At 50.7% G+C, this 23,598-nt stretch overlaps 2 protein-coding genes across 2 annotated transcripts in view; both read left to right on the forward strand.

The window, feature by feature from the left end:
* Positions 1-5,643, forward strand: part of LOC116954161 (uncharacterized) — a 32,193-nt gene extending 26,550 nt beyond the window's left edge. Inside the window, exons 15-17 of the mRNA XM_032974638.2 lie at positions 1,143-1,202; positions 2,983-3,162; positions 4,051-5,643. Coding sequence (XP_032830529.2) covers positions 1,143-1,202; positions 2,983-3,162; positions 4,051-4,262 — 452 coding nt within the window. The 3' untranslated portion in view covers positions 4,263-5,643. The remainder of the gene's footprint in view (positions 1-1,142; positions 1,203-2,982; positions 3,163-4,050) is intronic.
* Positions 5,644-12,059: 6,416 nt separating this feature from the next.
* Positions 12,060-20,381, forward strand: LOC116954149 (uncharacterized). The gene is made up of 6 exons (XM_032974617.2): positions 12,060-12,241; positions 13,956-14,523; positions 15,015-15,098; positions 15,636-15,722; positions 16,749-16,850; positions 17,746-20,381. Exons 2-6 carry the CDS (start codon positions 13,992-13,994, stop codon positions 18,534-18,536), a joined length of 1,596 nt encoding a protein of 531 aa, XP_032830508.2. The 5' UTR covers positions 12,060-12,241; positions 13,956-13,991; the 3' UTR covers positions 18,537-20,381.
* Positions 20,382-23,598: the final 3,217 nt, after the last annotated feature.

Genomic DNA, 23,598 nt, shown 5'->3' on the forward strand with positions numbered 1-23,598 from the left:
TCTTTTTTTTCATTTCAACGTCACCAAATTATTGTGACCCCCCCCCCCACTCAAGATTCGTTTGCTCGAGTGGGAAACGGGAGGGGTCGGGTGGCGAATACATGCAATGTCTACACGTTGTTCACAACGTTGTTTGCGCGTTGTTTACAACGTCGTTGACATGCTGTTGTGTGTGTTGCGTTTCGTATGGGGAGCGGGTAGAGGAGGAGTCAGTGCACTCTGCTACCGACCCGAGTTCGATTCCCGCTCGTGACTACCAATAACTAGTGGAAAATATCTGAACCAGCCCAGGGCACCCCTGAGGTTGACTCTGCCTTCAATGGGCACATGGCGCCGCGTGTGAACGTCAGCACTGGGGAGACAAAGGCGGCCGGGCGCGGTGTTGGCCACCCACCCGCTCGTGTGACGTGCCGCCCTTCGTAGGTGCTACTCGCCGCTGACAGCACTTGCCCCAACAGTCTGTTGCAGGCTATACGGGGGATCTTTGTCTTGTCCAGTTGGGTTGTAGCATGTCCCCCTCAATCCAGTGGTTCTTAACCTTCATGCTGCAGCCTTGCCGCGCCAATTTGGTTCTCAATCTTACAAAAAAAAACACGTTTAGAATGTTTATAAATACATAGGATATGACGAAACAAAGTTGTGTTTAAGATGATTAACCTTAGAAGAAAAAAAAAACCTGGCCACGTCTCACACCCTCCAGAAAAGGGGCATCTCGCTACCCTAGGGGGTGCAGCGAGTACCCCAGGTGTAGAACCACCGGTGTCGAGTCTCCAGTGCGTGCGCGCGTCACGTTTTAATCCGCGGTGGTGGCGTAGCGGTTAGCGCTGCGCTCACGAACCCGGCGACCCGAGTTCCATTTCCCGCTCACGGCCACCCAACGCCCGGTGACGATTGATCTTGCAGCCGGTCCTAAAGCGTCGCGTTTCTAAATTTCGATTTAAAGCTTTCGTGACTGCAGTAATTCATATTCTTAGTTCTTTCGGTAAAGTCACGTTGAAGGGAAACAACAAAATAATAAAATATATATAAAAATATATTTTAAAAAATTCATAGTTTTTATATATATTTTATATATATTTTGTTGTTTCCCTTCAACGTGACTTTACCGAAAGAACTGAGAATACGTTGCGTTTCTGTCGCAGGGCCTGGCGTGCAGTCCCCGTCCTCCCCGGGGGCCCGTCCGCCCCACCAGGCTCACGCAGGTAGCCGCGTCCGCGCCAACCTCCCCACAGAGAGTTTGAGCGACGGACGGTGATTTTGTGTGGCCAGTCAAGGGGGGGGGGGGGGGGGCGATTAGGGCAGTGGTTCTTAAACCTGGGGTGCACGCTGCACCGTCTGGGGGAGCGAAGATGCCTTTTCTGGGGGTGCGAGACACGGCCAGATTGTTTTGAGGCTATACGGGGGATCTTTGTCTTTGATAGGTGCTACTCGCTAACGGCACTTGCCCCAATAATATGTTAAAGGCTATACGGGGGATCTTTGTCTTTGATAGGTGCTCCTCGCTAACAGCACTTGCCCCAATAATATGTTAAAGGCTATACGGGGGATCTTTGTCTTTGATAGGTGCTCCTCGCTAACGGTACTTGCCCCAATAATATGTTAAAGGCTATACGGGGGATCTTTGTCTTTGATAGGTGCTACTCGCTAACAGCACTTGCCCCAATAATATGTTAAAGGCTATACGGGGGATCTTTGTCTTTGATAGGTGCTCCTCGCTAACGGCACTTGCCCCAATAATATGTTAAAGGCTATACGGGGGATCTTTGTCTTTGATAGGTGCTACTCGCTAACAGCACTTGCCCCAATAATATGTTAAAGGCTATACGGGGGATCTTTGTCTTTGATAGGTGCTACTCGCTAACGGCACTTGCCCCAATAATATGTTAAAGGCTATATGGGGGATCTTTATCTTTGATAGGTGCTACTTGCTAACAGCACTTGCCCCAATAACCTGTTAAAGGCTATATGGGGGATCTTTGTCTTTGATAGGTGCGACTCGTTAACAGCACTTGCCCCAATTATATGTTAAAGGCTATATGGGGGATCTTTATCTTTGATAGGTGCTACTTGCTAACAGCACTTGCCCCAATAACCTGTTAAAGGCTATATGGGGGATCTTTGTCTTTGATAGGTGCTCCTCGCTAACAGCACTTGCCCCAATAATATGTTAAAGGCTATACGGGGGATCTTTGTCTTTGATAGGTGCTACTCGCTAACAGCACTTGCTCCAATAATATGTTAAAGGCTATACGGGGGATCTTTGTCTTTGATAGGTGATCCTCGCTAACAGCACTTGCCCCAATAATATGTTAAAGGCTATATGGGGGATCTTTGTCTTTGATAGGTGCTACTCGCTAACAGCACTTGCCCCAATAATATGTTAAAGGCTATACGGGGGATCTTTGTCTTTGATAAGTGCTCCTCGCTAACAGCACTTGCCCCAATATGTTAAAGGCTATACGGGGGATCTTTGTTTTTGATAGGTGATCCTCGCTTACAGCACTTGCCCCAATAATATGTTAAAGGCTATACGGGGATCTTTGTCTTTGATAGGTGCTCCTCGCTAACAGCACTTGCCCCAATAATATGTTAAAGGCTATACGGGGGGTCTTTGTTTTTGATAGGTGATCCTCGCTTACAGCACTTGCCCCAATAATATGTTAAAGGCTACACGGGGGATCTTTATCTTTGATAGGTGCTACTCGCTAACAGCACTTGCCCCAACAGTCTGTTAGAGGCTATATGGGGATCTTTGTCTTTGATAGGTGCTACTCGCTAACAGGACTTGCCCCAATAACCTGTTAAAGGCTATATGGGTGATCTTAGTCTTTGATAGGTGCTACTCGCTAACAGCACTTGCCCCAACAGTCTGTTAGAGGCTATACGGGGGATCTTTGTCTTTGATAGGTGCTACTCGCTAACAGCACTTGCCCCAACAGTCTGTTCGAGGCTATGCGGGCGAATCGTTGTCTACGTGCGCAGACGGCAAGAACAAAGGCTGCCAGGTTCCCGAGGTGTTCAAGCTCACCGTGACGCCAACGCAGGCCGAGTACAAGCCGGGCGACAGGGCCGTGTTCCGGTGCGCCGACGGTCTGTACCCGTTGCCGTGGGGCAGCGTGTGCCTGCCCTCCGGCCACTGGGAGTCCATCACGCAGTGCGTGGGTGAGTGAGCGGGCGGGCGAGCGACGGACCGCCGGACCCCCCGCACGCTCGCTCGGTGCCGGGAGGCTTCGCGATCGGAGTTCAAGTGCAGGTTGGGGGGGGGGGGGGTCGATCGGCCGCATCGTCGTCCACCTGCGGAACTCTCCGTGCCGGGGCTCTTGGGGGGTCTGTCAGAAGGACGTGCGTGCGTTCGTACGTACGTACGTACGTTGAACTTATTTTCTCGCCGTACGAAGCCGACCGTGCTCATCGGAGGTGCCGGGGAAAAGGACAACAAACTAAAAAACACAAAAAAGCAGGTCTAAAGAAATGAAGGTATCGATGCGGTTGATTTAAAAGTGCGCACCTACTGCTGGTTTCCTCCTATCGGAAGGAAGAGCGTTCCAGACGGCCACAGAAGACGTGCCAACCGTCAAGTCATCCCATCGATTAGCGCGGTTGGCTGCGTAGGGTGCGAAAGAAGTTCCACATACATCGGCGGTCGGAGAGACGTGTGTTTCAAAAGTAGGAAGGCCCATGCGTGGAGCCCTGTGGTTACACCAGCGAGGCGTCTCCCCCCTCCATCGTGAGGTTCATCGGGATTTGACCTTGTGCCCCCATCCCTCCCCGTGACTTCTTCTGTCGCGCGGATATGAGTTGACGGTCGATCTGAACCGGCCCTGGGCCTCCCCTAGGTCGACTCGGCCTCAAGCGAGTACCCGGTGCGGTGTGCGTTGAACATCACCACGAGGGAGACAAAGGCGGCCGGGCGTGCTGCTGCTGCTGCTGCTGCTGCTGCCGCCGTCGTCGTTGGCCGCCCACCCCCTCGGGGCCTGCTCGCCAACAGCACTTGCCCCGACACTCTATTAAGGCTGCGCGATGGATCTTTGTCTCTGTGCGCGCGTGCAGACCGCCCGGTGTGCGTGCTTCCCAAGCCGCCGGCGCAGGTCGCCCTGGCGGAGAGGTCGCCGCAGCCGGTGTACCAGCCGGGCGACAGCCTCACGTACTCCTGCGCCGCCGGCTGGAAGCTGCCGCCCGTCGCGGGGCGTCCGCAGCCGATCAACGACGCCGTGCAGTGCGCCGCGGGACGCTGGGGGGACTTCAAGTGCGTGCGCGCCTAGCGGGGGTCGAACCACGCCACCGCCGCCGCCGCCGCCGCCTATGCCCACCTACCGCCGCCGCCTACCCCAACCTACCGCCGCCTACCCCCGCCTACCCCTGCATACACTCCCCTACACCAGCCTACCGCCGCCTGCTACCGCCTACCGCTGCCGACACCCGTCTACCCCCGCCTACCAGCATCTGGCACCACCTACGACTGCCTACCCCCGCCTACCCCTGCCAACCCCCAGCTACCGCTGCCTACACCCCCTACCCCCGCCTACTGCTGCCTACCCCCACCTACCCCTGCCTACCCCTGCCTACCGCACACTATACCCACCTACACCTGCCTACCCCCCCCCCTTCTGCTGCCTACCCCGCAAACACTCAACACGTCCGTCAGTCACTTCACCGCGCGTGCGGCCTGAAAAGGAAAAAAGTATGTATAATAGGCGACGTTTCGGGCAAACGGCTCTTCGCAGCACATAACTAGAGAGACCGCAGAGATCGAGTGGGTACGAGTAAGGTGGCTTCTCTGTTTATGTGCTATGAAAGAAGGGGAGTTGCCTGAAACGTCGGCTGTTATATGTTTTCCCCTTCTAAGGCTACACACGCATACGGCGTTGCAGTGACCTTTGACATAAAAAAAATACCAAACTACAAACTATTTTTTTTAAACGTATCAGGTAAGGGCTTACCGAGCTATGTAGCTCTTTTTTTTAGAAAGGCGACCTGGCCACGAATGGATAGCCCAACGAAGTGGCTTCTCGTCGGCATTTGGACATTCGAGGCAGCCGAAGACTCTAGAAGCGTGACGTCGATTCTCAACGTGGAGGGAAAAAACCGGAGGACCTGGAGATAAATTGACGTGACCATGGGGAGAGAGAGAGAGAGAGCCACGCACACACACAAACTCCAAATATACAGCAGCAGCAGGCATATTGAGGGTCGGGATCGAACCCACGACCTCCTGTAGAACATGCGAGGTAGTTAACATCTCCTAGCCACCGTGATGATGATGAGAGAGAGAGACACACAAACTCCAAATATACAGCAGCAGCAGGCATATTGAGGGTCGGGATCGAACCCACGACCTCCTGTATACCGAGAGAGGTAGTTTAACATCTCCTAGCCATGGTGGTGCCCGACCTCACGGAGCTGACTGCGAGCCACCCACCCCGCTTTGAGTAACGTCGCGTTCAAAGGAGACGGATGACTTTGGCGTAATTGAAAATGCGTCCAATTAGACTGGTGAATCCAACACACGCCCGACACACCGCTACAATGCAGAGTGATTTCACTTCGTTGTTGTCTTTACAAAGACGGTCTCCGTGCTAAAGAAGATGTTTTCATGAGGCGGTTGAGCTTCATCTGCAAAATAAACGTGAACGCCAACACGAATCATCGCGTCGTCGTCTTTGCGATGTTGCGAACGCCTTCACTCCGTGCAGGCAGCACCGTATAGAGCAATGGCCCTGTTTGGTTCTTTCGGTAAAGTCACGGTAAAGTCACGTGGGCATTGCAGTCACGAAAGCTTCAAATCAAGATAGAGTAGTGGTCCTTTAACCTTTTACTGCTGCAGCCTTGGGGAGACAAAGGTGACCGGGCGAGGCGCTGACCACCCAGCCCCCTCGTGTGCCACTGTGCCGGCCTTCATAGGTGCTGCTACTCGCTGACAGCGCTTGCCACAACAGTCCGTTCAATGCTCTACGGGGGCATCATTGTCTTGTGCAGTTCGGTTTTGTGATTTCCCCCCTAGAGCACGGGTGGGGAACTTTTTTTTCTGCCAAGGGCCATTTGGATATTTATAACATCGTTCGCGGGGCCGTACAAAATAATCAACTTAAAAATTAGCCCGTTTTATTTGGTCAAACATTTCATTGACTCACCCCTAATGCGATGGCTGGCACTGCTTCTCTTTGGCGAGGCGTGGCGGTGATGTTAGCCGGTATTGATGATGTTGTTGCGACTCGCAACTATTTTTTCCAGGTTTGCTCTCCTAGATTTGTTGAATTTCGAGTCCCGCCTGCGGTTGCCTTGGCAGGGCCAGAGACCAAATGATTTCGCGGTGCCTTATACGGCCCGCGGGCCGGACGTTCCCCACCCCTGCCCTAGAGCAGTGAGTAGATCTTAACCTTTGACTGCAGCCTTGCACCCCCTTTTGGTTCTCAACTGTTAAAACAATGGTAATAAATACAACGCGTTTGATGAAACAATCAAAGTTAAACTCACGTGTCCGTTGCTTAATTTGTGTTCTTGATTTAGCTTCTTTAAAAAAAAATCCCGCATCCCCCCCCCCCCCCCCCCCAGAATGGGCATCTTGCACCCACAAAGGGATCATAGGTGTCAACCCACATGGCTCACTCCGTGTTCGTGTTGCAGGGAAATCGAGTTGTCAGGTCCACACGGCGTACAGCCGTTCCAATACGGGCACATTTTTGTTTATATATTTTTTGGTCTATTTGTGTTTCTCCCTTGTGATGGGACTTTGGAGGGTGAACGTTGAGATTGATAAGGGGCACGGGGTGACCAATAAGGTTTTGAATTGGTCTGTTGTATATATTGTGATTTAAAAAAAAAACATAAATTAAATATGTTGTCTAGGTGTATGTATCACCAATCGTGATAATATCAATGATTCTCGCTTCAACATTTATGATTCTCTCTTTAACAATGATGTGTGTAACTATATTAGGTCTCGGGATTCAGACCTCACCGCAGGATACAGTTCGTCATTACGGCAATAATGCACGAGTTTAGGAAACAAGCACTCGGGAAACCTGTTTTTAATCTAAGCAACTTTAATCTCAACTTACCTTAACATCAAACTCGTATTAGAATCCTAGATTTGAAGTTTTCGTGACTGCAAGGATCTTTGGTTCTTTCGGTAAAGTCACGTGGGTGAAAAGTAAGTAATTAATTAAATAAAATCGCGACGTCATCAGGTGTGGGACAACCACAGCAAGAAAACAATTGCTAAAGTGGTCAATTGCTAAAGTGGTCAAGTCTTGCTAAAGTGGTCAAGACTTGACCACTTTAGCAATTGTTTTCTTGCTGTGGTTGTCCCACCTGATGACGGGCGCTTGTGTTGTGCCCGAAACGTCGTGATTTTTATTTTTTTACTCTTATTAGAATACCGACAACAGTTTCCATGCAAATATACGTGGTCATCAATGCGTACTGGATGGTCGTAAAAGCATCAATATTGGTGTATAACTCAAATCTCCACTTAACTTTGCAAGCGTCTTAGCTGATCACAGTATTATATGGAAATGCATTCGCACGCCACTTAGCTTCTCACAACGCCTAGCTTAGTACAGCACAACTTCTCCAAGTCCGTTCTTGACTATGCGAGTGACTCAAAACATGAGGAAAAACGTCGAATAAAACTTTCAGCGAAGCTCAAGAGTCTGTCAGCGCAGAACTCAACACGTACTGTAGCAACACAGAGAGCCCTTTGCCGTTGCAAGACTCTTGCCACTTGGCTGGTTATGGGTGCCAGTCCCGGAGTTTGCCTCAACAAGACTGACTTGCGTGATTTTGGGGTGCTGTTTATATAGGGATTTCTAGCTCGTGCGATCAATTACCTAAGATACATTATGGCCCAACGTTCTCCTCCCATCTTTATACACACGTGGCACATCCACCAGGTCAGAGTTCATCCCTGGCTCTGGCTACACAGACATTCAGGCGCCTGATGTCATCACCCCCATCAAACTCCCTCCCTCTGGAGGTCATCCCACGATTTGTGTGGGCACAGACCCACTTAATTGTCCCTAGGTGTGGTGTGTGTGTGTGTCTGTAGTGGGGAGCGATAGTGTAGCGGTTAGCGCGCTGCGCTATGAACCTGGCCACCCGGGTTCGATTCCCGCTCACGGCCAACACCAGTGACGATTATCTGAACCGTTCCCGGGCCTCCCCTAGGTCGAGTCATCCTCAAATGAGTACCTGGTGCGGTGTGTAAACATCGCCACTAGGGAGACAAAGGCGGTCGGGCGTGGTGCTGGCCACCCACCCCCTCGTGTACCGTTCCGGCCTTCATAGGTGCTCGCTGACAGCACTTGCCCCTACAGTCTGTTACAGGCTATATGGGGGATCTTTGTCTTTGTAGTCATTGTGAAACGGCCTTTCTCGCTCTGGGTGTTCATGTATAAGTTTATCCCTTCTCCTATTGAGCCTGGTTAGCCGAGTTCCAGTCCCACTCACAACCTGCTGGGTATTTCTAGCTTATTTAATGAATCTCCGAAGACATCAAGGCCCGAAGCTTCTCCCACCTTTGCCCACGTGGTGCATCCATCGGGTCAGCCTGAGTTCATCCCTGGTTCTGGCTCCGAAGACATCCTGGCACCTGATGTCATCACGCCCTATAAACTCCCTCCAGAGGTCATCCCACAATTTGTGTAGGTGTAGTGACATAAAATGAGTCACTAGAATGCGTGGCATGGGATGCTCGAAGAGATGAGGACTATGGGTATAGTAGCCCGGTCTGCCAGTGAGACACATGGGCAGAGCCTGGAACCTCCTAGTGGGATCCAGAGGGGGGCGTGGCCGAGGGCGGAGCCAGGCCACGCCAGGGAGGATAAAAGGGAGGCTCCGACACTCAGTCGAGGCTGCTGCCCTCGTCCTCGTCTTTACATCCTCGGCGTCGCTGGTCGGATAGTGTACGGACCGTGGGTAGATATCCCCTGTGACTATATGGAACGGAATAAAGGATGTGCCTCCAACTCTTAGTGTGTCCAGATTAATACACTACATAGGCACAAACCCACTTAATTGCCCCAGGTGTGGTATGTGTGTCTGTAGCCATGCTCATTGCGAAACGGACTTCCCTCTCTCTTTACGTCGACTCATCCTTAAAATGAATTCCTGCTGCAGTATGCAATGATAGCCACTGGGAAGACAAAGGCGGTCGGGCAGGCTCTGGTTATACCCCTGGAACATATTATTTTGGTCGTGCACAATTTACATAATCTGTATTATGTATATTTTCTGAATTATCCTTTGGTTCAATACTTCAATACAAAACTTACAAAATTCGTTATCAGGTTTATATGCTGAACCAAGATCTCATGACACTTACGTATGGATACGTGGATGTTAACAAAACATGCAACTAGTCGTATTCAAAACTCCCTATGTGCTGTATTGTCCCGTAACAATATATCCTATCACAAAAGTGAACGTTTAATATTATGATGTTTAAGAATATTCATATGCAGCGGTTGGCATTTGAACGTTTCTACTTTCCAGGCACCAGGGTTTGTTAATCCAGAGTTAAACGGCAAGTGGCTTTCTCGTCTCTTGTATTTTCCCTCGAGTCGGCAGCGAGTTTATGGTGTTTTGCCATGGGTCCTCCCTTGCTCACTCAGAAACTCCCCCAGGTCACTCCTTGCATTAGCATTCAGTTTTACCTGCTTATCACAGACCGTATGGCGTAACAGTAATCGTTAATAAAAATATACAAAATAGTCATATTAAACCTTTTGACCTGAGCGCCACATCATAAGATAACAGTACATTCTATCAAAGTGAGCGTTTAGCATCATGATGTCTAAGAATATTCATACGCAGTGGGTTGGCATTTGGAGGTTTTGACTTTCCAGGCACCAGGGCTTATTTAATTCAAAGAGTGAAGCGGCAAGTGGCTTTCTCGTCTCTTTGTCCTGTATTTGCCCTCGGGTGAGCAGCGAAATTATTGTGTTTTGCTATGGGTCCTCCACTTGTTCTCTCAGAAACTAATTGGGTCACTCCTTGCATTATATCACTGTGTAACAAAACATTTTTGTTCCTGGGTAGTAAGTGTTATTTCCTAATTGCTTACGGTATGCCTAAAAAGTACAGAAAATTGATATTATTTCCCACAAACCTTGATTTTGTGATCAGGACACAAAAGTAAAGTTAATAATCCACTCCATTAATAACACTGTGTATCAAAAACATGTTTTGGTCCTGGGTAGTAAGTATTATTTCCTAATTGCTTATGTCTCAAAAGTACAGAAAATGCCTATTATTCACCACAAACTTTGCCTTTGTGATCAGAACATTGGTATTTTGAAATGTACCTATTTTCAATGAGAAAACGAGCGAATTTGTGCCTTTCGTTCACATAAAGTCCTGGTCACAAAAGCAAAGTTTGTGGGGAATAATAGCAATTTTCTATACTTTGTAGGCATAATCAATAAAAAATGTACACTTAGTACCCAAGAACAAAAATTGTGTTACATAGTGAATTATCATTAAGTTATACCTGCTTATCACAGACCTATTGCGTAACAGTAATCGTCAATTAAATACGCAAAATAGTCACGTTAAACCTATTGACCTGAGCTACATCATCAAGTGGACGTTTAGCATCACGATGTCTAAGAATATTCATATGCCGCGGGTTGGCATTTGGAGGTCGCGACTTTCCGGGCACTGGGGCTTGTTTGATTCAGAGAGTGAAGCGGCAAGTGGCTTTTCTCGTCTCTTTGCCCTGCATTTGCCCTCGTGTGAGCAGCGAGTTTATTGTGTTTTGCCATGGGTCCTCCCTCCCTCGGGTGAAGGAATAAACTCTTACCCCCCCCCCCCCGTGCAAGAGTTTGTTCCTTCACGGCCTGCCATGAACGTGCTCCTCCTTTGCCGCATGAGTTCGGTGAATTCCTGGGAAGCGAAATATTCGACGGCTTTGAGGCCCTCCCTCCTCAGCTCTGGTTATTCCCAAATCGTGGCCCATCCGTCCGAGCGATGCCACCTCCGTTCCCATTTGGCTCAGCTTTGGCTTCGTCATCTTTGGCATTTCCGACGACTTTCGGCATGCAGGGAACCACGCATTTGTCCTCCCAAGGAGCCGTGACATGAAACGTAGGCAATATCACACTTAATATATATTAAAAACAAAACATTTTCAGTGAAAAGGCACATACATATACACAACAGCACTGATAACGGGTTGACAGTCATGAGGAATGCGTGTACAGTGTACACCAGGTCAAGAACCACTGGTTTAGATTATCCTCCTCCAGTGCGCGTTGTTTGAAGCCGCTACGAACCCGGCGACCCGAGTTCGATTCCCCCCCCCTCGCCGCCCCCCCCTAGGTCGACTCAGCCTCAAAACAGTACTTGATGCGGCGGTGTGGGAAGACAAAGGCGGCCGGGCGTGGTGGTGTTGTTGTTATTGGCCACCACCCCGCTCGCTCTAACAGCACTTGGCCCAACAGTTGTGGATGCAAACTCATGCAGCCAGCTATGGCTCTAGGATTTGGTGTTACATGTTATTTAATGTAGTTTATTGCAAAAAAATTCGGTCACAGTCCCTGTGATCACTGTTACGTTGCAATTATGGCTTTATTTTTTGGTGATTTTAAAAACTTTTTTTGGTTTGGACATGTTTGTTTTGTTGTAGTACGGAGTTAGACTGATGGCCTTAATGTAAGTTTTTGTGGTTGTTGTTGTTGTTGTTTGACTTGTATCCCACTGGGATTTTTTTGCACACAACGTTGGTGGTGTACGGTGCTTTTTTTCAGGAATATTTTGCTGTTTTTTTTTCATGGATTTTCTGTTTGCACAGTCACACACAGTCACTTTAAGATGTTTTTCTTGTTCGTGTTTTTTTGTTTGTTTGTTTGTTGTGGTTGCACCCGATTCAAGAGCCGAATGGCTCACGGGGCTATACCAAAAAAAACCCCTGAAAACTGAAAGTCTGCGGGAGGCTACACGGGGGAGCTTTGCCTTTGCCTCCTGGCCGCGCGCGTGACGCGGCGAGGTCGGGGAAAATGAGCGCGGTCCCTGGCGGAATCTCCCGCGCGCGCGCGCCCCCCGCCCTCCGCCCCCTGACCCCGCCCCCCCCCGCCCCCTCCCGTCTCTTTGTTCGACGCGGCGCCTCCACTCCCACCGCCAAGAGACGCGCGGGAGGCCCGGCCCACCCCACCTCCGACACCGACGTTCGCGCCAGCTCGCCCTCGTCGAGACCTCATCGCGGCGTGACCTGAGCGCGAGGATCCGCGCTGCGTCCGATCTGGTGAGGGTCGGGCCTGGTGCTGGTGGTGGTGAGGGTAGGGCCTGGTGGTGGTGGTGGTGAGGGTCGGGCCTGGTGGTGGTGGTGGTGAGGGTCGGGCCTGGTGGTGGTGGTGGTGAGGGTCGGGCCTGGTGGTGGTGGTGGTGAGGGTAGGGCCTGGTGGTGGTGGTGGTGAGGGTAGGGCCTGGTGCTGGTGATGGTGAGGGTAGGGCCTGGTGGTGGTGGTGAGGGTAGGGTCTGGTGGTGGTGAGGGTAGGACCTGGTGGTGGTGAGGGTAGGACCTGGTGGTGGTGAGGGTAGGACCTGGTGGTGGTGGTGAGAGTCGGGCCTGGTGGTGGTGAGGGTAGGACCTGGTGGTGGTGAGGGTCGGGCCTGGTGGTGGTGAGGGTCAGGCCTGGTGGTGCTGGTGAGGGTCGGGCCTGCTGGTGGTGAGGGTCGGGCCTGGTGGTGGTGAGGGTCGGGCCTGGTGCTGGTGAGGGTTGGATCTCGTGGTGGTGAGGGTTGGGTCTGGTGAGGGTGGTGAGGTTTTGGCCTGGTCGTGGTGAGAGAAGGGTTTGGTGGTGCTGCTCAGGGTTGGCAAGGTCAGGGCCTGCATACAATGAGAACGAGGTGTGGTGATGATAGGATTTGGTGGTTGTGGGCTCTGCGTGGTGGTGATGGGGGACTCTGCGTGGTGGTGATGGGGGGCTCTGCGTGGTGGTGGTGGTGATGGGGGGCTCTGCGTGGTGGTGGTGGTGATGGGGGACTCTGCGTGGTGGTGATGGGGGCTCTGCGTGGTGGTGGTGATGGGGGACTCTGCGTGGTGGTGGTGGGGGGCTCTGCGTGGTGGTGGTGATGGGGGACTCTGCGTGGTGGTGGTGGGGGACTCTGCGTGGTGGTGGTGATGGGGGACTCTGCGTGGTGGTGGTGGGGGGCTCTGCGTGGTGGTGGTGATGGGGGACTCTGCGTGGTGGTGGTGGGGGGCTCTGCGTGGTGGTGGTGGTGGTGGTGATGGGGGCTCTGCGTGGTGGTCATGGGGGCTCTGCGTGGTGGTGGTGATGGGGGGCTCTGCGTGGTGGTGGTGATGCGGGAAGGGTCTCCATTACTGGTCATAGGGCCCATGGCTACTCTCCCGTTCCATGTTGTCCTTCCCCTGCACCTCCGATGAGCACGGCTGGCTACGTCGGGTGTGAAAGAAGTTCAACATACACATGTACATGTGCCGTGTTTTTACAACCACTGGCATCCGGGAACGCCTCTTGTGTTCCAACCGGGTTGGATTAAATCGTGTCAACGGCAAATTTCCTCTTAACGTGACATTTTTGACAATTGCCCCAGTTTATATACTATGAAGACACGGGCCATTAGCCTAAACGTCGCCAATATTTTTTTCTTTTTTTCATTTTTCTTTTTAAGGGCACGTGGTGTTATTTGATGAACGTGTCGAGAGTTTTGTTTATTTAGGTGCTTGGTGACGGTTGTTTTTTACCTGCCAAAGTTTTTATTTTAACTTAAAGCATACCTGTTTAGCCTGGCATTCACAGATACAAACTAAATGTTACAAAAAAGGTATGGTTGTAGACTAACCTAATTACCATAACAATTTTAAAGTTTTAATAACTGACATACAGGGACCTTGGTTTTAAGAAAGCCGCCTTGAATTAAACACAATTTTACTGATCGAGTAACGGTTGTGCGCCCAGTGCTGTACAGTATTGCGCGTTCACCTTCTCCGCAGCGACCCGTCGCCACCATCACCACCAGCGTCGCCGCCATGGCTGCCGCCAGCGTTCTTACGGACGCGAGCGAAGACTTCCCCGGGTGGCTTCGGACGCACGGCGTCAGCGCCAACGTCGCCAGCGCCATCGGCTCGGAGCTGGGCATCCAGGACGGCTCGGTGCTGCGCGCCTGCGTCGGCGACGGCCGCATCAGGGCTGAGCTGCTGGCCGTGGCGCGCGACCGCCTGCCCTTCGGCTTCTACGCCGTGCTGCGCCAGGTGGTTGGCACCCTGCGGCGGTCGTCGGACGACGCCGGAGACGCCGGAGACGCCGGCTACGGCAGCAGCGGCGGCGGCGGCGGCGGCGTGCGATCCGACGCGGCCCTCGGGGACCTCGTGGACGTTCTCGTCGCGCTCTTCAGCGGCCTCTGCCGCGAGCTGACGCTGACCGTGCGGAGGCTGGGCTCCATCGACGGGAGGGGCTACGCGGCCGGAGGGCCTTCCGACGACGCGGCCGATCTCAGCCCCGGGTACGGCGTCGCCGAACGGGATCACTCCGGAGAGAGCTTGCGCGACTACTCAAGGCACGGTGAGTTTATTGTCCGCCGAGGGCCTGTCAGAATCCTGGAGGAATCCGATGAGCTATGAAGCTCTTTCTCGCAGACGTTTATAACTGCGAGACCGCGGTGGCTACGCTGCTGCACGTGGCTGCCTGGAATCCACAGCGCTGTGGAGGGTCGGCGGCGGATCTTCGCACGAATGGCAAAGTGTTGCGAAACTCCCTTCCCGTGAGCGTCTACAAAAAAAGAGTTTATAGTTGACTCCTTAGTCTGCCACAGCCGCCATTGTGTCCTGTGCATTGCTGCTTCTCACCTGCTGCAGCGTGGTAGCACGAGCTTCTGGCACCAGCCAGGAGTCTCTCCGCGCGAAGCGCGCCTGGCAGCGTTCGAAGATATTTTGCTGCTATTGCCGAGCAAGGAAATGCGGCCTTGCCTACCAGTTATGATGGTTCACCGTACGTACGCACAGATTCGCGATTAGGTTGCTCACGTGGTTTTTGAACGTTTTATTTTTTCAAAGATATCACCGACGAGTATTCGAATGCCGAACTTCCAGCAAACGTGCAAGATCTGGAACTGGAAGACGATATGACGCTGCGCTCTGGTAAGCGGAACCGTCCCCGCTTCGACTCGGCGCTCATCCGTTGCCCACGTTCAACGAGAACAATTTCGGCTTGTGCGCAGCGTCATTTACGCGGCTGCATCTCGCAGCTTGGCGCAATCCACAGCGCACACGGAGGTGCATGCACAGCGAATCGCCGTCTGACACGCGTTGGTTTCGCGCAGCGCGTTTTCGCTTCAACGCGTTTCGTTTTTTTTTTGTTTCCTTTCGTGGAACTTCAATGCGCCGAACTAACGCGCGGCCCCGCCCACCGCGACGCGAGTCTGACGCGGGGCGGACGACTTTTCGGAGCGGCGTTGGTGTTGCTGCCGTGTGTAGCCACTGCGTGGGGAGAGACACACAGGGGCCACACACTGCTGCTGTTTGTAGCGACTGCATGGGGAGACGCGCGATATCGGACAGTGTTATTCCGTCGCTATAGAAGGCCACTGGATTCGGAGGGTATTTTGACAGCGGAGATGGCGTTGAACGGCGCGGTTCGCCCTCTTGTTGTTTTTTTTTATCCCTCCCCCCCCCCAGATGAAGTGGGCGAGCCTACGGACAGCAGTTCTGCCCACGGGCCTGCGTGGCGTGGCATTAAGATCGAGCACGATGACGGGTGTTCAGGTACTAAGATGGAGCACGATGACGGGTGTTCAGGTACTAAGATGGAGCACGATGACGGGTGTTCAGGTACTAAGATGGAGCACGGCGACGGGTGTTCAGGTACTAAGATGGAGCACGGCGACGGGTGTTCAGGTACTAAGATGGAGCACGGCGACGGGTGTTCAGGTACTGAGATGGAGCACGGCGACGGGTGTTCAGGTACTAAGATGGAGCACGGCGACGGGTGTTCAGGTATCACGCGGCAAACTCTCAGCCTTTCTCCAGAGACAGCGCAAGTGGCCTTTCGTGATCTATGAAGTAGAAGAAGGGGGTCCTTGTCTGAACGTGCCCCCCCCCCCCCCATTTTGTATTGGTTCTGTTAAGGCCGCGTGCATGCTCGTTGTAATTGTTGACGAATGCGTTTGAGTTTTGTTGTTCATTGTGCTATTTTAGCATTTGCGTTGCCATGCCTTCTTTGCAATTGTAATCCTCACTTTCGTTAAACATATGAAGGATAATTTCGCAATGTACTCTACATCACGTGATTTGCTGCCATTATTTTCCCTTCACTAGATTTATTTTTGCTTCGTGATTTCTCGCGACCCGTTTACGTACACGCCGCTTTCGCCAGGGAGCCGACGCTTTTGTTGATGAAACCCGATTTGTGAGCTTCTTGGCGCACAGGGTACTTAAATAATTTTTTTTTTTATAAACTGACCTTGAAACTTGTGTGCACCACTGCCCGACTCGGCCAGCGGCAGCAACCGCATCATCCAGTTAATCTGTCTGACTACGTTCGAGCTGTTTTTTTCTTTTCAAATCGATCTCACTCCTGCAACAACGCCTCTCCGTGCCTTTTATCCGCGGGTGGGAGGGTCGTCTGACCATACTTCGCCGCACCGGTCCAGCGGCGGCAACACATTGCTGGTGTTAGCCAAGGACCTGGAATCAAGCTTGGACCCACCCCCCCCCCACCCCGTTCATAGCGCGGTAAGCTAACAAATGTCCCCCACTCCGGTCATTGCCAACTTTCTGTGCGGCTCCCAGGCGAGGTGCTGGACCCTGTGCACGGGACAGTGTGCGGCTGGAACGATGTAGACTCCGCGGAGGCGTCGTCTGCTTTCCCCGCTCAAAACCAAGACCGCCCAGGCAAGGCCCGTGTGTGCGCGTGTGTTGTAGTGCAACGGTTAGTGCGACGCGCTACGAACCCGGCGACCAGAGTTGGATTCCCGCTCACGGCCACTGGTGACGGTTATCCGAACCGGTCTTGGGCCTCCCCTAAAGGGTGACTCGGCCTCGAATGAGTAACTGGTGCGGTGTGTAGTAAACATCGCCACAGCCACAAGGGAGACAAAGGCGGCCGGGCGTGGTTTCTGGCCACCCACCCTCTCGTGCGCCGTGCCGGCCTTCACGGGTACTACTCTAACGGCACTTGCCCCAACAGTCTGTTAAGGCTGTACAGGGGGCTCTTTGCTTTTTCTCGTTCCCATGAACCTCCCTCTCCACTGTCTCCAATCGGTTCATCGATAGGAATCGCAAAGTTGGCTTGGCACAGACTGAATGAGTGAGTGTCCTCGGGCGATGGCGATAGCGACTGCGTTGTGTAAGGCTGCGTCGAGGTCCGGGCTGGTGTCTCCGCTACTTTGGCGTCCCCATGTGGGGCCCCTGGCCCGGCCAATGTCTCGCTGTCTCCGCGTGGTTCCCTACCCCAGTGGATCTCTGAGTGGGGTCTATGCATGTCTTTGATGCGAGTCTATCGATGCTCTGTGTGAGCCTGTGGGTCTCCGTGTAAGTTTGTGGTTCTCTGTGTGGGTCTATGGGTTTATATGTGAGCCTATGGGTCTATATGTGATTCTGTGGGTCTCGGTGTGAAGTGCTATCTGCCACTCTCATTTCCGATCATTGCCCCAAACGAACTTACGCGCCTGTTGCTTTCAAAGCGTCATGCGACAGACAAATAAGAACATTACTATGTTTGGCGCTCTTGGCCGAATCCAGAAGAATCTAACCGAGCGCATCTTTTCTCCCCGCTCGCTTGGTCCAGAGATGGACGGACGTTCAGATTTCTTCATCCAGGGCGTGACTTCGCTACAAAGCGCGACAAAGCGACCGCTGCGGGCGGCAAGGATTAAGAGCTACGTCCAGTTACAGCAGCAACAGCAGCAGCAGCAGCTGCATCACCTGCAGCAGCAGCAACAGCAGCAGCAGCTGCATCACCTGCAGCAGCAGCAACAGCAGCAGCAGCTGCATCACCTGCAACAGCAGCAGCATCAGCAGCATCAGCAGCAGGCTTCCGAAGGCGTCGGCGGCATCGCGGCCTTGGGCGCGAGCGGCGCTGCCACCTTAAGTCCGCTGCAGCCGGGCCAATCGCGAGGGCAGGGGCCCGCGGCGAAGTGGTGCGCCGTGCTGCAGCGGGGCCGGCAGAACCACGGCAGCGCTACTCCCGGCGGCGCCTCCTCCTCCTCCGCCGCCGCCGCCGCCGCCGCCAAAAAGCCGTACGAGTGCCGGCAGTGCGGGCGGCAGTTCGCCAAGTCCATTTACCTGACGGTGCACATGCGCATACACACGGGCGAGAAGCCCCATGGCTGCGAGGTGTGCGGCCAGGCGTTCTCGCAGTACTCGACGTGGAAGCGCCACCTGCGCACGCACACGGGCGAGAAGCCCTACCGCTGCGACGTGTGCGGGCGCGCCTTCTCGCACTACACCAGCCTGACGAGCCACGTGCGGCGGCACACGGGCGAGAAACCCTACCGCTGCGACGTGTGCGGGCGCGCCTTCTCGCAGGGCTCGAGCATGAAGACGCACATGCGCACGCACTTGGTGAAGAAATCCTAAGCGGCGGTGGCGTTTGCGGTGGGTGGCTGGGTCCGCCCGACAGCGGGCCCCGGTCGGGACAGGGGAACGGTCGTTTAATCGGGCTGGACTACGAAACTCCTCTGGACGCATTGTTGGGTTAAATTTCACGTTGGGGGTTTTTTTGTTTAATTGTGAGACCCACCCCTCGTGCTTCCTTAAGGGGCTTCTTCGGGCTTCGTCCCCATTTCCCGCTGGCGGGTTTGGACGTGTCTCGTGTGGGCGACCGACCGGCGCGTTTTCGACGGAAGTTCCAACCGCCCTCGTCACCGACTCTCCCCGCCATCTTCCTGGGTCCCGCGCGCGGCTGACCTCCCTCTGCACCTGGAGCCAATGTGACCACGACAACCGCACTCCGTGCGTGCGGTTGTTGACGTGTGCACGCCCCCCACGCCTGCCGACCGGACTCGACGCTGGTCTCAAGGTGGTCCACCGGGTGGACTCGCGCGGACTCAGATGGCTGCTGATGTAAAGCAGCCGTCTCTGCCTGGCTCGGGAAATTATGAACGCCGTGCGATGATTATAATGATAAAATGGAAATTCTCTGTACTCCGCTAAGATTTTATTGAACATTCCAATGGTGTCTGGAGAGCAGACATTTACATTTTCACTTTACCCGTGTTGATCATAGGTTTTTCCCCTTTTTTTCTGGCAACAAAACAGCTGTGTTATGATGTTAAAACACCAAGCTGAAACCTTTTACAAGGAATCATGTCTGCATTAACCACAATACTTGTGGTCAGAATGCAAACAAAAAACATACTCTGATAACATGATGCATTGTCCTTGAAACGGATTGGTCCACACCAGAGACAGCTTTCTTTTGAGCCTCGTCTCAAATGGTGTTAGACCAGAGGATGCCAAAAGGCGTATGCAAAAGAAAGCTGTCTCTGGTGTGGACCAATCAGTTTCAAAGACAATGCATATTTTATCAGAATGTTTTTTGCATTCTGACCACAAGTATTGTGGTTAATGCAGACATGATTCCTTGTATAAAGGTTTCAGTTTGGTGTTTTAACATCTTAACACAGCTGTTTTGTTGCCAGAAAAAAGGGGAAAAACCTATTATCATATTTTGGTACTGGCAAAGGAAGAGGGACCCATTATGATTTGCCTGTGTTATTAAACAATGCCTATAATGATTTAAAGCTTTCGTGACTGCAGGGATTCATATTCTTGGTTCTTTCGGTAAAGTCATGTAGAAGGGAAACAAAATTAATAAAAATATAAAACAACACAAAGCAGACCTAAAACACGGTAGGACCAACACCTCGGCCGTGGCAGATCACTGTTATAATTCAGTAAGCTCACATAACATTGACTTCTCCAAGACAGAGGTTCTGTGCAAGCCATCTGGCTACCATGAGAGATTCGTTCATTAGGCTATCCACATATACAAACACAGAGACAATTTCAACCAAGAAGATGGATTCTGGCTTAGCAATCATTGGAAGGATTTGATAAACCATTTCGGGTCTTAATTGATTGTTTGACGCTTACGGTGGCTTTCAGACCGCATCCATTATTTTCGTCTCCCCCCTCTTTTCCGAACATAGATGGACTCGTCCATCTGAACAAACTGTCAAATCGCTCTCCGTGGTGCTAACGTAAAAAAAAACGCCACTTTTTTCAAATTTGCTTGCTGTGGTTTTCACACCTGATGATGATTGCTTGTGTTGCAGTCTAAACGTCGTGAGAATTTTATTGTCTTATATTTTTTTTATTGTATTGTTTCCCTTCTACGTGACTTTACCGAAAGAACCAAGAATATATCCCTATAATGCTTAATGCCAATGTGTTAATGAATAAACAATCATGAAGAGTAAATTATTATACCAACGTTTTGCATCGTTGGTGGTGTGTCATTGATTTTGAGATCTTAAAAAAATAACAATGTATAGCACAGTGCGAACAGGTGCGCAAGTTGTGCGGCTCTCTACACGTTCGGGTGTTTGCAGCCACTTAACCCTTTCCGACCCGATGACTTGCACGCACGTGAAGCTCTACTTCCGTATGCGTACGTCATCGGAACGGAACCGTGAAAAAAAAGATCAAATAACTTCGTCGGTACAGAGGCTCCCGCAAGGCCACGCGGGAGGGCGTCCGACACGGTTTGGCGCCAGCTCTCAAGAGTGTGGCGGTTGTGTCGCTACTGTTCTCTGTGGTGAGTAACAATGCCTTTATAAACAAGGGCCGTAGCTACGCCTCTAAATAAAATTAACGCCGGCCCGCTTGCGCATTCCGCGATGCAGCGGTGAACGGGGACACCCAACCTGCAACTTGCAGTCTCGGAACGGGAAAGGTTTAATGGGGATTCGTGAGTGTTTTATACATGCAGGAGGGTGGCAGAGCACTCGGGAGAAAATCCACACGCAGATGGAACAGGGTGGAGTCCACCTTTGCTGGTACCGCCTTCTGGCAAGTCAGGGTTTTATGGCACTTCTTTGACGGAAGGGAGATGGACAGTGTCTGTGCGGTGATACACCAACCCACGCTGCCTCCACAGTGCTGGGTTGCAGGCCACGTGTGCGGTCGCCGCCACCACCAACAGCCAGTTGTCGCTAATTGCTAGCCAATCGGTTGTTAGGTGAATAACGTCACGCGTTTAGAGTACAGTAAAACCTTGGGTTGCGAGCATAATTCGTTCCGGAAACGTGTTTGTAATCCAAAGCACTCGTATATCAAGGCACTCGTATATCAGTTGTGATCACGTGACGCTCGGCAGACAAAGCGTATACGTGCTACTCGTATTGCAAGACCTCGCTCGTTTATCAAATTAAGATTTATTTAAAATGTTTGCTCCATCTTGCAAAACACTCGCAGACCAAGTTACTCGCAATCCAAGGTTTTACTGTATTTGGCTGCTATGATGAGCTGCTTTGTTGAGCTATCATTTGTGGCCAGGTCACTTATGAAAAAGAGCTGTACAGCTCTGTGAGCCTTGCCTGATAAAATAAAAATACGGTCGATCATCGATTATTCGGCTTGCAAATATCCAGCGGTCCCGGGCCGCCGATCCGGCAAAACCGCTCCAAAGGCTGTAACCAGTCCGGCGATCAGCAGCACCACGTGAGTGTGACAAAATAAGTATCGTAATTTTTTTTTTTAAAAACACGCTTTTATGAAATGTACGAGTAATGGAAGAACTCCACGACTCCAGGAAGTGGCCCCAAAGCTTGCCACGACGTAAAGGACCGTGGCCAATTACAGCCAACGTCAGTTTGCCGTGGATAATTAGACCCAAGCCGAAACATACAACATATAAAAATGATTGTTTCAAAATATATTTGTATTTTTTTATGATAGAATATCGTGTTGTCATCAGTATGACATAAGTATACCAAGTTTGCAGTCGATACCACTTTGGGAAGTGGGTTACAATTGAGTTACAATATTTGAGGATGCAACGACAACAACATACAGAGTGAGTTAAATGAAAGCGTGTAAAAATAACGAGTTAAATGAAAGCGTGTAAAAATAATGAGTTAAATGAACGCGTGTAAAAAGTACATATACACTGTGCAGTGGCATAATTCGGGTTGGTGTTACACAGTGCGGTAACTTGTGGTGTCACCTCCCATGGACCTCCTCCCGTACCAGACCATACAGAATCCTTAGTAATGTTTTTTTGTACTAATGTTATTCGTAAATCGTAATTCCCATATATCACTGAATGTAATGGTAGTGACATAAACAACTAGCAAAATGTAAATTACACCTTTAAATTACAATACCATACGCGCAGCCTAAATGTATTTACATAGTTTCACGTGGTTAAAGTGAACATTCTGGAAGAAAACAGAATTCGAAGTAAAAACGTTTAAGAACTTAATCAAAATTATGTTCATTTTAACATTACACTTTACCGTTACATGAGATACATTCATGGATTAGGTTTGCATAACATTAACACAATTTTTGTCTCTGGGTAGTAAGTGTTATTTCGTAATTGCTTATGCCTAAAAAGTATAGGAAATGGATATTATTCCCCACAAACTTTGCTTTTGTGACCAGGACAGTAAAATTTAGAAATGTAACTACTTTCAATGAGAAAACTGGCCAATTTGTGTCTTTTCGTTCGCGTATAATCAGACAAAAACAACACATGAATAAAAATTAACATGTATTTATACTAAATTAATACAAAAATGTTGACAAAAGATTAAGACACCAAGGCGTACTACATCACGGACGGGACTGGCCACAGCGGACCGAGTTCTCGATGGGCAGGAAGCATGGATACAGCAAGTGTTTTAAAGTGATTTCATTATTGCCTCTTTTGCTATCCTTTTGCTAGCATCCTCTTTGATGTATGCACTCCATGTGGCATGATAGAATATCCCTGCACAACAACAAAAAGACAAATGAGCAATAGTTGAAAAAAAAACATGAAGAATATGTAAATCTATTGGAAATGTTCGTTCAATCAAATGTTAATTTTAATGTGTCACTTTTTTAAAACCATAATTCAAACTTAAACCCTGAAAATTTCATTGAAATCAGATATATTTGCGAGACAGTGATGTTTTTAAAGAAAAGTAAAAGACTAAAATATTTTTTTAAGATTTAAGTTATTTCTAAACATGTATCAAGAAACATAGCATTCACCCCCACTTCGTGTTTTAAACTGTACATTTTAGTTATCAAACAAGTTATCAATAATTGTTCTTCATGTAAGTTTATTAACAATTTTAATCATAGAATAATGTGATAAATATCGTTGTAAATTGCTTAAATGTAATATTTCTTAGATTATATGAATACTAACAACAAACTTGTTTGGTAAAATATTCCCACACCGAATTACAACATTACGAGTTCAAATCTCAACGTCGCGTTATGTCGCGACACGCCCTTCCGGACGGCTCTGCCGCACAAAGGGGCCGTCCATAAATGACGTCACGCACCTAGGGGGGGGGGTGGAGTCAGACATTTGTGACGATGTGTGACGAGGGGGGGGGGGTGAGAAATGTGACGTCACATCAAAATGGGCAACTTTAAATAAACATAGACAAACACGTTCTACTTAATTAAATAGACTTTG

The sequence above is a fragment of the Petromyzon marinus genome, chromosome 54 (assembly GCF_048934315.1).
Source record: "Petromyzon marinus isolate PM22_M1 ecotype Great Lakes invasive population chromosome 54, UKy_Petmar_22M1.pri1.0, whole genome shotgun sequence".
NCBI classification, from domain to species: domain Eukaryota; kingdom Metazoa; phylum Chordata; class Hyperoartia; order Petromyzontiformes; family Petromyzontidae; genus Petromyzon; species Petromyzon marinus.

Coding starts and splice junctions, on each gene's coding strand:
- LOC116954149 (XM_032974617.2), top strand. CDS start 13,992: ATGGCTGCCGCCAGCGTTCTTACGGACGCGAGCGAAGACTTCCCCGGG. Junction 14,524..15,014: donor GCGCGACTACTCAAGGCACG/GTGAGTTTATTG, acceptor ATTTTTTCAAAG/ATATCACCGACGAGTATTCG. Junction 15,099..15,635: donor CGATATGACGCTGCGCTCTG/GTAAGCGGAACC, acceptor CCCCCCCCCCAG/ATGAAGTGGGCGAGCCTACG.